Source organism: Myotis yumanensis, unplaced genomic scaffold (assembly GCF_028538775.1).
Source record: "Myotis yumanensis isolate MYYU_CA2020_CCGP unplaced genomic scaffold, mMyoYum1.0.hap1 SCAF_1, whole genome shotgun sequence".
Lineage (NCBI taxonomy): Eukaryota > Metazoa > Chordata > Mammalia > Chiroptera > Vespertilionidae > Myotis > Myotis yumanensis.
Window position 1 is genome coordinate 145886875 of NW_027223752.1, and position 16901 is coordinate 145903775.

General features: G+C 37.2%; 1 protein-coding gene across 1 annotated transcript in view; it reads right to left on the minus strand.

The window, feature by feature from the left end:
* Positions 1–313: 313 nt before the first annotated feature.
* Positions 314–16901, minus strand: part of CUNH10orf67 (chromosome unknown C10orf67 homolog) — a 142001-nt gene continuing 125413 nt past the window's right edge. The window contains exon 19 of the mRNA XM_070427716.1: positions 314–970. Coding sequence (XP_070283817.1) covers positions 654–970 — 317 coding nt within the window. The 3' untranslated portion in view covers positions 314–653. The remainder of the gene's footprint in view (positions 971–16901) is intronic.

Genomic DNA, 16901 nt, shown 5'->3' on the forward strand with positions numbered 1-16901 from the left:
GGAAGCTGCCCTCAGGGAATGGGTACCTGACATTCCAGAAAGAGTAGATGCCTGAATCTTCATCTTGAAACCTTCCAGAAAGCAAAACTCCAAAGAGTTTCCCCACTTACTGAAGAATTGTTTATGGCTTTTAAGATAAGGCCAGGAGCCTATGTCATGGAAGACAAGAGAAGACTTCTTTAGAGAACATTCTAAATCCCTTCCCAGTCTTTACCGTTTGCCTTCCTGGGGATCAGTGGACAGGCGAGGCAGCATACCAGTTTGACTTGTGTTACAGAAAGACTGGAGGGATTCAAGAGTTTAGTGCCCCAAACATTTTATTGAAGTTTATTCCTTCCCACCCTAAGGTGCCTGGGCACTCCGCTGAGCCCAGAAAACATCAAAAAAAAAAATTGGCAGCCCCTCAAGCCTGTCTGCCACTCCAACACCAGTGAGCAGTCTCCTCTAAGGGCTTGGAAAGGTGAGCCTAGCCGGAGCACCTTGTGTTCTCTTCCAGTTAGTAGACATAATCTCGAGAGACAGTAATTTTAGAAAAATCGTGGAGATAGTATCCTTTGCCAGCGAGACAGCCCTCAGGCCAGGATGGTGAGGGGCCTCTTTCTGTGGTCCTGCTCTAGGCAGCCCAGTGGTCTACTCAATAGCATCCATATCCTTCACAGGGGTTTTCTGGGTGTTGATGGCTTCGCCTTTTCCTTTGCCATAGGGGCACTCTGGGGTATCGAAAGCCTCTCCAAAAGGATGTTCTCCGATGTCCCTGTCGACTGTCTCTCCAAGGAGGCGTCCTCCCGTATCCGTGGCCTCTCCAAAAGGATGTTCTCCGATGTCCCCGTGGACTCTCTCTCCAAGGGGGCACCCTTCGGTATCCGTGGCCTCTCCAAAAGGCCGTCCTCCGTTTTCGAAGGCCTCTCCAAAGGGCTGATCTGGGGCATCAAATGCCTCCGCAAAGACTCTTCTCTGTATGACAACCTCGCTAAAAATAGGGAAAGAGGAAGAGACATTTAATTTGTTTTAATTACTATACACAAGCCACTCCCCACTCCTCACCCTTGGCTTTGTGCATCATTGTTAGGGGGTTCTCCCAGGCAAGGCCCCAGGAGGGAGCGGAGGGAGGCCTCTGCAGGAACCTGGAGGTGTGTGTGTGTGTGTGTGTGTGTGTGTGTGTGTGTGTGTGTAGGGGGTGGGGTTGGGGGCAGGGAGGTCAGGTGCTCAGATCCACCACTGCCTTCAACATAGCATGTGTCAGTCAAGTTTTCTGAGGCCGTTTCCCCTGCCCCGGACCATAGAAATGGTCTTAGGTGCTTGTAAGTAACTTCTGCTGAGAGTGCCCTCCCTAGAATTAGGGGCCACTGTAACTTTTTTTTTTAAAGGGGAGGGGTTGGCTTGTGTTGAGGTCCAGGAATCTAAGATTTAAATTTCCATTTGTGTATTCAATCTCCCCTTCATATGAAATAGAAAATTATGAATGAGAAGGAAAGAGACCAGACTGGCAGAGTTCTGAGGTTGGGGAAGGGAGGAGGTCTGGCCCTCCCCCCAGCCCCACCGGCTGGGCTCTCTCTGCTCTGTAGGGAGGAACATTTACCTGGTGTGTAAATTGTGAGGAAAGCGTTGGGGGTCTGAGACAGGAAAGCCACAACATGGGGTGTGATGTTCCAGCTTTGAAGGGGAACAAAGGCCCTGAGCTAATCCCAGTGAAAGCCAGAGGCGTGGAGAAGGCGACAAAGAATTGCAGCCTGCGGTCACCGGTAGGTGTCAATGTGGACACTTACAGCCTGGGTAGTGGGAGAGAGGAACACAGAACCAGGCTGTCATTTCAAGGCTTAACATGAACAAAGATAAAAACGTGACAACCTCGGCTTTCAATGGTTGGGAGGTTCAAAGTGGAATGCCAGGAAGACTATCTGGGTCAAGTCTTTTCTGAAGCAGGGACTTTCTTTTTCTAGTCAAGGATCAATCAGGGAAGTTCTGAAGGCCTTTTCTCAAGGTGACTTTTCTTACTAAAGGAAGAATTCTTTAAAATGATGCCCAGGTCCTCCCACTGCCTAAGGTGAAGGGATGGAGCTTTGAAGATTCTGGACATGGAATAAAGGGCATTGTTTTCTGGACCCCAGAGACCCAGGTGGCTGCATTAAGCCTTTATGAACTTGGACAGCCTGCCTCCACTTTTGGGGTAAAGTTCATGTATTATTTATATATGAAGTTAAAAAGAAATAACCTTTCCCTTTTATGAAATGATGCCTACACATAGATGAGTCTAATGGTACCATGATTTAGAATATATTCATCTGACAAAGAAATTGAAAGAATAATGGAAACCTGGTAGGATTCAGTATGCCTGTGATTTCAGACTCACTAGTAGAAATCAGCAGACAAGGCATTTACCTGCAAATGAATCTCCTTTATAATCTGGAAAAGATAACTGGGCATCTCCTGCTAATGCAACTGATTAGCAAAGACTCTCTTAGAGAATTAATAGATGGAAATGACAAACCACGTTTATCCTAAGAACTCAGACACATTGTTTTCCTTAATTTCTGCTATTAAAACCAAAATACAATTTAGAAAATCATAATGTAATAAAATTCTAGTTTTCCTTAGTTGAAATAAGTCTCCTAAATAATTTTTTAAAAAAGGATGTAAATATCCTTAAAAGACTAATGACATTTCACAGGTAATGCAATTTAGAAAGAAACACTTCCATGTTTTCTTTTCCAACAATGTGCATTTTTGTAAACTGCTATAAATTGCAATTCAAAAGCACTGATCTCGCCATCCCCAATCATTTTTTATACTGATCAAATGAATGCAGATACTCCCATTTGGGAGGGGCGACATGACATTTCACTTGGCTGTTCTAAACAGGTCACAGACCTTTCACAGACCCTAAGGCAGTGGGAGGGAGCTCTTTACTAAACCGTGTAACCAAATCAAACCAATGGTTACCCCTTTTCAAAACCATTGGAATGGTTTGCACAATGCTATTCACATAGCAGCACAGAAACTGAAAGGATGGTCATCCAATGGAAATTTCTTTCCTTTTGTCTAAACTTGCAAGCTCAAAAAAGTAATACTTGAAGGAAAACAATTACATTTGCTATGATAAAAATCAACAATAAACATGCTTTTTTAGTGACACCTCATGGCATAGCTGTAGCCAACCATTGGTATGTATATATATGCACATGTATGTATGTATATGTATGTCTATTTATTGGAGATGTTGCTTTGTTTGAAACCTTAGGCACAAAGACACAACATGGCTGCCCTGGAGATGACCTATTGCTTTCAAGTTGCTTGAACACATCAGAATTTCCATTGTTGAGGTTGATTAATTGAAACTGATAAGTTACCATGAATAAAGATTGTTTTTCTGTTTAATGTGGTGGGCCTGATTTGGTAAATGCCTCATTCATGTAGCTTTGCAGTGCAGCATATGGGCAAGAGTCATTCAGTATCACAAACATATACAATTTATTATGCTTGTATGGGCACAACCAAAAGGCCTTTCTATTTTAATGACAAAGTTTCAATGAAAAATTCCATTTAAAGAGTCACTAGTACATGAAGTGTGATTTTGTAATTTACTTTTAGAGTTTCTATCTCTGCATTTCTGTGAATAGTTTAAAAGGTATACTATTTAAATACAGTAAGAAAAAATTCATGTATCCAAATCATACCTTAGCATTAGTCATGGGGATACAACAGACTTTCTCTTAAATGTTGGCAGACATATGAAGGAAAAGTACTTTATCATCTAATGCTACCTTGAGTGCCATACTATTGATAAAGTTACTATAATGATAGTTCGCACTGCCCAGTTTACAAAAAAAGTAAATAAAAAATGCAAGAGATTAGTGAATAGCATGTCAACTTCCTGACATTTTTTTCTTAATGAAATTAGAAAACAATATTTAAAAATAATTTAGAGACTATTATATGAAAAAAGAGTAAATTTATTAATTTTCCCACAGTTTAATTATTGTTAGGCTCCTTTACCTGAAAACTGATGTCACTTTTTAAAGATTGAACTACGTAAAAACTGTCATGAATATTTAATGGTTTAATAAGTAATGGTTATAATTTGTCATAATGATGTTGTACTGAAATGTTTTTCCCTTTCTTAAGCTGCTCATGTAATTACTGGAATAGTAATAACAAAAAATATGAAAAACATGCTAATTAACTAAATAAATGATTGTATCAAACCATCAAAGAGATAGTTACCATATTCAGCCTTTAATGTCTTATCAAATAAATTCTCTGGTTATTCATGTCCATGAAGTAGTTCAAGTTCACCCAACATTTCTCAATTAAATTAGATGGGTATTCTCAGTGCAGCTCTTCTGGAGAGTAATAAAGCACATTGGTCACAGCTGACCACAGCTAGTATGTGTTTCATAAAGGACTGGATGTCCATTGGAAAGCTAATCAGTGCACCATCACTTGTAAAATTCCCTCCTGTATTTTGAAGTGATAATCTGTATCTAATTTTTAAAGAAAAATTTACTCTCCTTTCACTCTTCTGAGGCCAATTTCTTTTCTGGACCTGAATAGAGATCATTGGTGAAACAGTACCAAATAGCTTTGGTATGTGTATAACAAAAACCCACCTCTTTGTAGAACATAACAAATTATGCAATGTTCACAGATGCGTTTCACATTGTGCCTTTTGTGAGAAAATGAAGGCCCAACTCTGTTCCCCACCCCCTTCTCTATGAAAGACTGGGCTCTCAATGCAATCTGTTTTAATCCTAGGGAAAAATAAATATACTTTAATATGGAAGCTTCAGATAATTATTCTTAATGGGATTTTCATTTGGTCTATGTAATTTGCACAAGGATGAATTTGAAGTCATAGCACCTATACATTCCTATAAGCAAACAACTTGTGTCCTAATGATTAAAGTTTTCATTGCTACTGTATAACCTACATTTGATGTTTGAATATTTTGTTGAAGTGCTGTTTTTACATAATTTCATGTTTGAGTATGTTACCAAAGAAATACAGTAATTTTTCAGGTACAATTTTTAAAATATACACACTGAAAACATTTTAGATTTTTGTTTCTACATTTTCATTTTTGATCGATCTTTCCCAGTTTTATTAAGCCATAATTGGAACTCAGCAGTGTGTAAATTTAAGTATAAAATATAACTTGACTTACATATAATGTGACATGATTACCATAAACAATTTAGTTAACATACATATCATACAAAAAGAGAGAAAACATTTTTTCCCATTGTGATAAGAACTCTTAATATCTGCTCTCTTAACAACTTTCAAATATACCATATGGCAGTGTTACCTGTAGTCATCATGTTGTATATAACATTACTTATCTAACTGGAAGTTTGTATATTTTGACCATCTTCATCCAATTCCCCCACCTTCCTATGGGGGAAGAGGCTATTAAAAGACAATCCTGAGTAATGAGGTAGCAATTTCTGCAGTAATGTGAAGAATGCAGAAAGGCCTCAGGCCCACCCTTCTCAGCGACCTCTGTAAATCCTGGTATTACTTTTATTGAATGTGCTAGTCTTTGAGTGTCCATCTTAGAAAATACCTTCCCAGAACTGAGAGGTCTCTCTTCAGTGCCTAGTGCAGGGATTTGCTTCTGGTAGGTGTTCATAAAGTCTGTTGAACGAGTGGATGGATTGATAAAGAAAAGGTGAAACCAGAAGGTTAAGCATTGTGGCCTCTTGGTATATATGACCTTAGTACCAGAAGGTTAAGCATTGTGGCCCCTTGGTATATATGACCTTAGTATTCACTCCCACAGGATGAAACCACAGGCTGTTTGGTTTGTTTCAGAAATTCATACTGAGAGCCAGGAATAAAGCTCTTTGATAACAGAGGCTAAGCATGCTTCATGTTGGATGAAGAACAAATTCACTCTTTGAAGCCAGAAGCTGAAATTAAAGGAAATTGACATGGGGGTAACAAGAACAGTTTCTAATATGGGGCTATGGTTTTATAAAAAGCTATGAGACTAGGGGGGCTCTAGGGCAAAACTTACTTTACATTTAGAAACTGAGTCAAGCCACCTGATGGCTTGGGGACTTCAAGACCCTAATGTTATAGCAGATCAGGCACCTTCAAGCTTATAAGAATGGGTTGTGGATTGGGAGTGAGACTGGCACAAATAGAAGCAGTCACATAACTGTATTCAGGGAGAGAGAGAAAGAGAGAGAGAGAGAGAGAGAGAGAGAAAAGGGGAGTATATATTTAACATTCATATATACTAAAACATATAGAATAGAATGAGAGATATTTGAGTCTGTAAAACAAAGTTTTGATATGAACAAAATAATAGAAAGCTTGGAAACACAACAACAAGATAAGTCATTAGAACATGAATTCACTCCAAATAAATGTAAGTTGATGAAATAGTCTGACTACAATTTTTAAATGTCTGTGTTTAGTACTCAAATAAATAATTGATAATAATCCATTAAAAAAATAAACAAATTATTATACAAAACAGGACAGAATAAAATAAGGACTAGTGGCTATGAAAAAGAACCAACTAAAAAAAAATCATTAAAGGAAAACATAGGATAAAGTGGGTACCGCTGAAGAGAAAATTAGAAAATTAGAAGGTAGTATTTGAAGATTAATTTAGAAAATTTATATTAGAGGCCTAGAGAAGAAGCTGACAAGAAAGAAGAAAATAATGTAGAGAATGTTGTACAAGCAATACCTATACTACAAAGACAGTAGCTGAGAGACTTCTAGAAGTAAACTAATCACTAGATACAAATTATGCTCTGAATATTAATAAAGATAAATATGCCATTGAATTCGCTGTAATAAAACTACAGATCATCAAGAATGAAAACTAAACTACTACTGCTTTAAAAACTACCATAAAGAAAACATAAAATGTTCACAAGTGATTGAAAAATTGATAATAAACTTCAAATAACCATGAGCAGAGGCTCACTTAATGGTACAATAACAAAGTATGGAGGAAAAAATAATTGCCAATTTAGAATTTCATATCTTGCTAAACTACCATAAAAGTGTAGAAAAATTAAAATAAACAATTTACCAATGATTGGGCCTCACTAAACAAATTATCAAAGTAACAATATTTTTAACATACATATATACTAAAACATATACATAAACTTATACATATGCACTAAAGGAAATAGAGCTTGTAGCTTTCAATCCAGCAGAGAGGAAAATAAAAAAAAATATAGAACTAACAATCCAAAAGAAAGCATGAAAAAAACAATAGGAAGTAAAGCAAAATATCAGAAAATAAAAAAATATGGTAGAAATAAGTCTAAAGTTATCAATAATTATAACGTTGTAAATAGAATACATTGTTATAAATAGAACAGTTAAAATGTAGATCTTATCAGAGAGAACTAAAATAAAAATATCTAATTTTAAGTTGCTTAAAAGAGAAAAGCAAAATTTAAAAAATCATAAAAAGATTGAAAATAGCCTGGCCAGGTGGGTTAGTTGTTTGGAGCTTTGACCTGTACACTAAAAGGTTGTGGGCTCAATTCCTGGTCAGAGAACATACCTGTTTTGTAGGTTCAATCCCCAGTTGGGGCACATAGAAGAGGCAACTGATTGATGTTTCTCACATCGATGTTTCTCTCTCTCTCATTCTCTCTCTCTCTCTCTCTCTCTCTCTCTCCTGTCTCTCTCTTACTCTCTTGCTCTCTGGTCCTCTCTCTCTAAAATCAATTAAAAAAACATATCCTTGGTGAGGATAAAAAATTAAAAAAGAGATTGAAAATAAAAGGATGAAAAAAGAGGTATAATGCAATACTAAGAAAACAAAAGCTATTACAGTGTTGTTTACAGCAGAATTTAAAGCATCGAGGAATTACTAGAAATAAAGGGGAACACTGCATGCAATAATTCACCAAGGAAAATATAATAAATTAGGATGCATTTATAACCTTAAAATAGGAAGAACAAAAATTAACAGTTACTAAGAGGAGCTGGTAAATTCTTACACATAGTGAGATATTTTTACATTCTTTCAGAAAATAAGATATTAAAGACAAAATAGGTTAGAATAATAGAAAATACTCAAATTAATATAATGACCTAATAAATGTGAAAATATGTACTGAAAAAATAGAAAATAAAACCATTTTCAAGGTAATACAAATACTTCAAAATACTTTACAAAGGAAGTCTGTACAAATTTTCAATGTCTTACAAATTACAACCTCTGACTTAAATGAAATTAAATTAGAAGTCGTTAAAAGTAAAGCAATCAAATGGACCTGAATAGTATTCTGCTTTCTCTGAGTAAGCCAGTCAGAGGAAGACAAGTACCATATGATTTTAATGAACAAAATGAATTAACAAATAAAATAGAAACAGAGTCATAGAAACAGAGAACAGACTGACAGCTGTCAGAGGGGAAGGGGGTTGGTGGGGGTCTGAGTGAAAAAGATGAAGGTATTAAGAAAAAAAACTCTCATAGACACAGAAAATAGTACACTGGTGATTACCATAGGGAAAGGGGATGGGGGGAGGTAGAAGAAGGTAAAGGGGGAATAAATGGTGATGGAAGGAGACTTGACTTGGTGAACACACAATACAGTATAAAGACAATGTATTATAGAACTGTACACCTGAAACCTATATAATTTTATTAACCAATGTCACTCCAATAGATTCAATATAAAATAAAAAATAAATAAAATAAAATACACTACAAAAAAAGTAAATCTATCTCTTTAATAAAGACAGTTTAAAAACTCACATGTTAAACAGGCAATCATGATGGTAATAAAATATTCAGAACTAAGCACCAATTGAAATACCATATGTCAAAATTTATGGGATACAACTAAAATACTTCTTATAGTCATAAATGCATTTATTAAAATATAGTAAAAACAAAAAGAAATGAGTAAAATAGAGAAAAAGAACAGAAAAGTCTTTCAAAATAGAAGGAAATAATAGATAAAATACGTAAATTAAATCATAAAACCAAAAATACAGTAGATTAAATAAACAAACCCAAAATTAGTACTTTAGAAAAACTAAAATTTATAAAAAAATCTTTAGCTGGAATGAGAACAAATGGTAAATATATAAAATAATGTTAGGAGAGGAACCAAGATGGTGGCATAGGTAAATGCCTGTACCCACTGCCTAACACAACCACATCAAAATTACAACTAAAATATAGAACAATCATCATCCAGAATTGCCTGAAAGCTGTCCTCCAATTAGAGAAGTAAAGAAAGCAAACTGAGACTGATAAGAGGTGTGGAGGTGCGGAACTGGCTGGTTCGGCACCTAAGTGTGCCCCTTTTTTAATCTGGAGGGAGATCATCTCTTTGGAGGGTGCCTGGAGAAGCAAGGGGTCCTAGCCCCACTCAAGACCCCCAGCCTAGGGTCCCAGAGGTGGGAAAAGAAGTCCTATGGTCAGTAAGAACTACGGGCTGTAATAACCAGTTCAGATTGGGGCTCAGTGACACAGAGGCTGCTGGAGACTCAGCTGTTCCTCTTAAAAGGTTAGCACCAGGAACTGAATTTACAAGGTCTCACTTCCTTTGAGCTACAGCACCAGGGCAAGGCTCTAGGGAACATAGACATATACAAGGAGGAACTGGATTGTCTGGCATTGGGGTATGAATTCAGGGGCGGCTTTCTCCCAGATGGAGGTGCTTCCAGGGATCCTTGTTCCTTGCTGGGATCTTCTAGGCCATAGGGATGACTGGCAGCGATTTATGTTTGCTCTGCCTCAGGGATTCCCTAAGACCCTGCCTCATCCAATTTACAACCCCACCCAAGCTCTGTGCAATGGCTTTTGCATATGAATGGCCTGTCCTTGCTCAGGCTAAAATCTCTCAACAAGCTAACGCTGGATCAGGGAGCACCAAACCTATCAATAAAAGACCCAAGACCCAGCACTAGACCCAGCCTGCCTTGCTTCATTGCTGGGCCTCATCTGGGCACCTCCAAACATGATACAAAGAGGAGGAATCTGAAGATCTCTCCGTAGTTCCTGCTGGGTTGGCCCAGGCAGTGGCTGACTTTGCACCTCCTTGGAGACCCAAGAGCCAGTGTACCCAGTGGTCAGTGTCAGATCATACCAGATTACAAATCTAGACATCCATAAGTGACACACTCAAGGGGTAGACTCAATGAGCAACAAAGCTCCATTGAAGGAAGTCCTGCTCCATAGGGGTATCTGTTGTACAGCAGCTCTCCCATTGTAGTTGCAGTTGGTCCTCACAGCCAATTAGCTTGGCGGTCAATTCCTTCCAGTGACAGCAACAGCAATAAAGTCTCAACTACAACAAGACTGTGCTTACAGCTCACCAAGGGGTGCACCTAGAGCTCCTAGCTCCAATGACTGGGGAGGCTGAGTCACAGGCCCTATAAAACACCTACTACACAAGGCCATTTTACCAATTCAAGGAGACATAGCAGCTCTACCCAATACATAGAAACAAACACAGGGAAGCAGCCAAAATATGGTGACAAAGAAACATGTCACAAATGAAAGAAATGGAAAAAAGCAACCTACTGGATATAGAGTTCAAAACCATGGTTATAAGAATCTTCTAGAAACTTCCAAATAAATGGAAAAGGACCAGTCAGAAATCAAACATACACTGACTGAAATAAAGAATAATATACAGGGATTGAGCAGTAGAGTAGAGGATTCTGAGAATCAAATCAATGATTTGAAATATGAGGAAGCAAAAAACACCCAATCAGAAGAGCAAAAAGAAAAAAGAATCCAAAAATATGGAGATAGTGTAAGGAGCCTCTGGGACAACTTCAAGCATACCAACATTGGAATTATGGGGTTGCCAGAAGAAGAGAGAGAGCAAGATATTAAAAACCTATTTGAAGAAATAATGACAGAAAACTTCCTCTACCTGGTGAAAGAAATAGACTAAAAGTCCAGGAAGCACAGAGAGTCCCAAATAAGAGGAACCAAAAGAGACCTCTACCAAGACACATCAAAATTAAAATACCAAGGGCTAAAGACAAAGAGAGAATCTTCAAAGCAGCAAGAGAAAAGCAGTTAGTTACCTACAGGAAATGCCCATATGACTGTCAGCTGATTTCTCAACAAAAACTATGCAGACCAGAAGGGAGTGGTAAGAAATATTCAAAGTGATGAATAGCAAGGACCTACAACCAAGATTACCCAGCAAAGCTATCATTTAGAATTGAAGGTCAGTTAAAGAGCTTCCCAGACAAGAAAAAGCTAAAGGATTTCATCACCACCAAACCAGTATTATATGAAATGTTGAATGGCATTCTTTAAGAAGAGAAAGAAGAAGAAAAAAAAGATAAAAAATATGAACAAAAAAAGGCAACAAATATATACTTATCAAAAATAGAATCTAAAAATCAAAATAAATGAATAAGAAATCCGATTAACAGAATAAACTGATAAAATAGAATCAGAGACATGGAAATGGAAAAAACTAAAGATTCTCAGAGAGAAGGGGGTGGGGAGGTGGGAAGAGATTAAACAAAGAATTTATATGCATATATGCATTACCTATGGACACAGACAATGGGGTGGCAAAGGCCTGGGGTGGGGTGGGAACTGGATGGAGGGGACAATGGAGGGGGGTACAAAAGAAGAACATCTGTAATAATCTCAATAACAAAGATTGAAAATATATAAAAATTAAAAAATAATGTTTGGGACAGAAAGAGGGACATAATTGCAGAGATTATAGAATCCATAATTCTATAATCTGGCCCTCTAGCAACTTCAGTGCCAAATTGAAGATACCTTTGTTGACTTAATAAAGAAGAACTGACAAGCCTACATCATATTTAACGGTGACACTCTAGAAACTGCCCTACTATGAGAGAAGCAAGACAAATTGCCACTGACTGCTCTATTCAGCATTCTACTGACAATGGTAAGCCAGTGCAACAAGAAAAGAAAAAAATAAGCTGTACTTATAGATTGTAAGAGACAAGTGTTTTAAATTATAGAAATGACAAGAGACTTTTCAGACAAGCTATTAGAACCAATAGAGCTCAGCAAGTTTGCTGTAGCCAAGATCAAAATACAAAATCCACAGTAATAGGTATTTAGAATGTCATAGAAACACATTACATTCATAATAGTACAAAACTATGTTACTTATACCTAAAGTTACTTAGAAACAAATCTAATAAAAGATGTACAAGGCCTTTATAAGGATATTACAAAACATTGTTGAAGAAGATATAAGAATTTCCAAATCAATGGAATGTTATATTCATAGATGGGAGGACTCAATGACTTAAAACTTTTAATTCTTTCTAGATCAATCTTTAAAATAAAATACTGATAGATTTTTCCATGGATCTTGAAATGATAAACCTAAAATTTCTATGAAAAATTAAAGAACCAAGACAGGCTAAAACAACTTTGAAAAACAAGATGGGCATGTCAAGTGCACCCTTAATTGAGCTTGAAATGACATCCTTGCAAATGAAAGATACCATATATTTATTTCTTTCAACTGGAGGAACCCCAACTTTGAAACCTGAGGGAATAAATTGAGATTATAAAAGTGGGTTTATAAATTTCAGTGTGCAGAAATGTCACTGGACTTTAATCCTCTACCTATCATATTCCTGGTTAATTCAACTTCTTTAATGTAGGTTTCTCATCTTGAAATAAACAATCACATGGAAAAAAGTAGGTCATTGGAAGAACTACATTGTCTACTATTAAATTCTACACAAATGTAAGCTAGAAGGGGCCAAAAAAAGTAATAATTTTATTATTTGGGCTTTTATATCAGTAATAATGAATTGAGAAAAGGCTTAATTTCCTTAAAGACATATTTAATGTAGAAACTATTTTTTAAAAATATATTTTATTGACACACAGAACCTAGAGACAGGACTTGGCTGGAGATCCTAGACAGAACCTAGAGACAGAACCTAGCAAGAGAACATGGCAAAAGATCCTGGACAGAACCTGGCGACCGAACCTGGCTGGAGAACCTAGCGAGAGAACGTGGCACCAGAACTTGGCTGGAGATCCTGACCAGAACTTGGCTGGAGATCCTGGCTAGAGATGAGAACCTGGCTGGAGAACCTGGCAACAGAACCTGGCTGAGGAACCCAACTATGATGATCACCTGAATGCTGCCTCCGTGCCATTCCTTCTTCACCTACTCCGTCCACACCTATGGGGAACCCCTGGACCTGCTGGGGTTGGACCCCAACAATTGTATACAAATAAAATGGGTAAAATATATATATATATATTAATGATTTTTTACAGAGAGGAAGGGAGAGAGATAGAGAGCCAGAAACATCGATGAGAGAGAAACATCGATCAGCTGCCTCCTGCACACCCCCGACTGGGGATGTGCCCGCAACCAAGGTACATGCCCCTGACTGGAATCGAACCCGGGTCTCCTGAGTCCGCAGGCTGACGCTCCATCCACTGAGCCAAACCGGCTACGGCAAAATTATTTTTATTATGAAATATTTCAAACATTCAGAAAATACATAAGTAACTGTTGAATACCACCTGGCTCTGTTAGATTTTGTCATGCATGATTCATAAAATAGTAAAGCACTGAAGCTAGAGTTGAAGCTTCCTGATAACCATATCTTTCCCTCCCTGATTTTAGTGTTTGTCAATCTTGCATATTTTAAAATATTTCCATAAACACATACACACATATATACGACATATATATAGACATATATATATATAATTATGCTATATAACACATATATAACATCATTAGGCATGTTTTCAAGCATTATATCAATGATAGTGGAATGCAATGTATATATTTTTTCGCATAAATATTATATCTTAACATTTAATTACAGTATTTTGCTATATGTAGCCTGAGTTCACTAATTTTGCCTGTTGTGTAGTATATTCCTTTGAGTGAATATACTACAATGTATTCATTCTCCTGTTGATGGGAACTTAGAATATTTTTAATTACTTACAGTCATAAACACAGCTGCTATAAACATCCCTGTATATTTCTCATAGTCATATGTGCAAGTGTTTCACTAGTAAATACCTACAAATGGAATTGCTGAGTCTCAGAGTATATACATCTTTAACTTTGCTAGATACTGTCAAATTGTGCTACTAAATGTTACACTAATTTACACTCATAGTAGTAGTTTATGAATTTGAATTGTTCCATATTCTTTTTTTAAAAAATATATTTAATTGATTTTTTACAGAGAGGAAGGGAGAGAGATAGAGAGTTAGAAACATCGATGAGAGAGAAACATCGACCAGCCGCCTCTTGCACATCTCCCACTGGGGATGTGCCCACAACCCAGGTACATGCCCTTGACCGGAATTGAACCTGGGACCTTTCAGTCCGCAGGCCGACGCTTTATCCACTGAGCCAAACCGGTTTAGGCGGTTGTTCCATATTCTTATTAACACTTGAGGTGGCCAAACTTTTGCTTTTTGCCAATCTGATGGGTATGAAATTCTATCTCATTTTCATATTTAAAATTCTTGGTACCTAGTGTGGAACAACATCTGAATAGCATGACATACATAAGTATCATTGCTGATCAAGTTCATCCTATCATTTTGATGGCGTATCCCAATAGAGATGGCTTCTTCCAACAAGACAATGTGCCATGCCACAGTGCTCATATTTTGCAGGAGTTGTTTCAAGAACATGAGGGAGACTTTACCTTGCTTAGGTGGCACCCACAATCACCAGATCTCAATCCAATTGAGCATTTGTGGGACAAAGTTAAAAGAGCCATCAGGCAGCTGGTTCCACAACCATCAAATCTCACAGAACTGGACAGTGCTATTCATCAGGCATGGTGTCAGATTCCTCCCATCACCTTTCAACATCTTGTGGAGTCAATGCCAAGAAGAATCGCCGCAGTATTGAAGGCAAAAGGTGGCCCAATGAAGTACTGATGGGGTGGTCATAATAATCTGGCCACTCAGTGTATGTATGTGTATGTTTGTGTATATATCTTCCACATTCAAAGGCTGTTAAATCGCTTTGTTTACCCATATCTTCAGAAAAAAACCACTTCCACTGTCATGGTAAACAACCTGCTTCCCTATTTATAATGGTCTGGCCCTCTAGCAACTTCAGTGCCAAATTATAGCTAATTTGCCTACAAATGTCAGGTGGTCATAATAATCTGCCACTCAATGTATATGGGTTATGTTTTCTTATCCATTCAGCTATACTATGTGTTTTTATTGGACAATTTAATTCATTTACATTTAAGTTTATTATTGATAGGTACTTATTTGTTGCCATTTTAATTCTTTATGCTTGTGTGCCTCTCTCTCTTGCTCTATTTCTTCATCTTATAGCTGCCCCTTTAGCATTTCTTGCAGTGCTGGTTTGGTGGTAATAAACTCTTTTAGCCTTTTTTTTTTTGGCCTTTATTTTACATTCCATTTTGAATGATAGCCTTGCTGGATAGAGTAGTCTTGGATTAAGTCCCTTCCTTTTCATTACTTTGTATACCTCATACCACTCCCTTTTGGCCTGAAGTGTTTCTATTGAGAATTCAGCTGACAGTTTATTGGGAACTCCCTTGCTGGTGTTTGTCTTTCTATTACAGCCTTTAAGATTCTTGCTTTGTCTTTAATGATTGCCATTTTAATTATGATGGTCCTGGGTATGGGTCTTTTAAAATTCTTCTTGATTGGGACTCTCTGTCTCTTCTCAAATTGAGTGAATTTTTTCCTTCACCAGGTTAGGAAAATTTTCTGCCATTATTTCTTCAAATAGGTTCTCTATTCCTTGCTCAGATTCTTCTCCTTCTAGTATCCCTATAATGCAAATGCTGTTACATTTCATGTTGTTCCAAAGCTCTCTTACATTCTCCTCCTGCTTTAAAATTGTTGTTTTTTTCCCCCAATTGCTGCTCTGAATGGGTGTGTGTGTGTGTTTTCTACCTTGTCTTCTAATTTGCTGATTTGGTCTTCTGCTTCTACTAGTCTACTGTTGTTTCCTTCCACGGTATTTTTAATTCAATTGTCATTTTTCATTTGTGCTTGATTCTCATTGATGGTTTCTACCCTTTTCTTTATGCTGCTATAGTTCTCATTAAGTTCCATGATGTTCTCATTAATTGGCTTGTAGTTCTCACTAAGTTGTTTGAGTATTCTTATAACCATTAGTTTGAATTTTTCTTCTGACAAATTGCTTGCTTCCATTTCATTTAGTTTCTTTTCTGGCGATTCCTCCTTTTCTTTCACTTGGGGGTTGTTTCTTTGTCTCAACATTTTTACTGTTCCTTTGTGTTTGTTTCTATGTATTAGATCAAACTGCTGTGCCTCCCAGCCTTTATGGAGTGGTATTATGTAGTAGATGCTTTGTGGAACCTGGTAGTGCAGTCTCTTAGATCTCCTGAGTTGGGTACTCTAGAAATGCCCCTTGTTTGTGTTATGTGGGTTCTCCTGTTTTAATTGGGTCTTGAATGTTGTTGTCTTGTTTGTGGATGGGATCTTCTCTCAGGCTGGCTGACTATGAGGCTCATCCCCAATCATGTCATGAGAGCTGTTGTGGAGGTGCTGACAGAACAGAACAAAATACAGCACAACAAAACATGAAACAAAGAAACAAAACAAAAACATAAACAAGACCCCTACGACAACAAAAATAACCACCAGAGAGGAGAAAATTAGGAAAGAGAAAAGAAAGCAAGAATTATAGAAAAGAAAGAAAATATGAGGAGAAAAAAAGCAAGCCAAAACCAAAATGGTATGGGGGGGGGGGGGGGGGGGATGAAAAAGGAATATGAAGGGACAGAGATAAAATAAAGAAAATAAGAATAAATAATAGGGGAATAGGGGAAGGAAAACAGTTTAAAATAAAAGAGGAAGAAAATATTTATAAAGGAGAATAGAGGAGAAAGCAAATCGACCCAAAATAAGAAAAGGAAAAAAAAATATATGAGA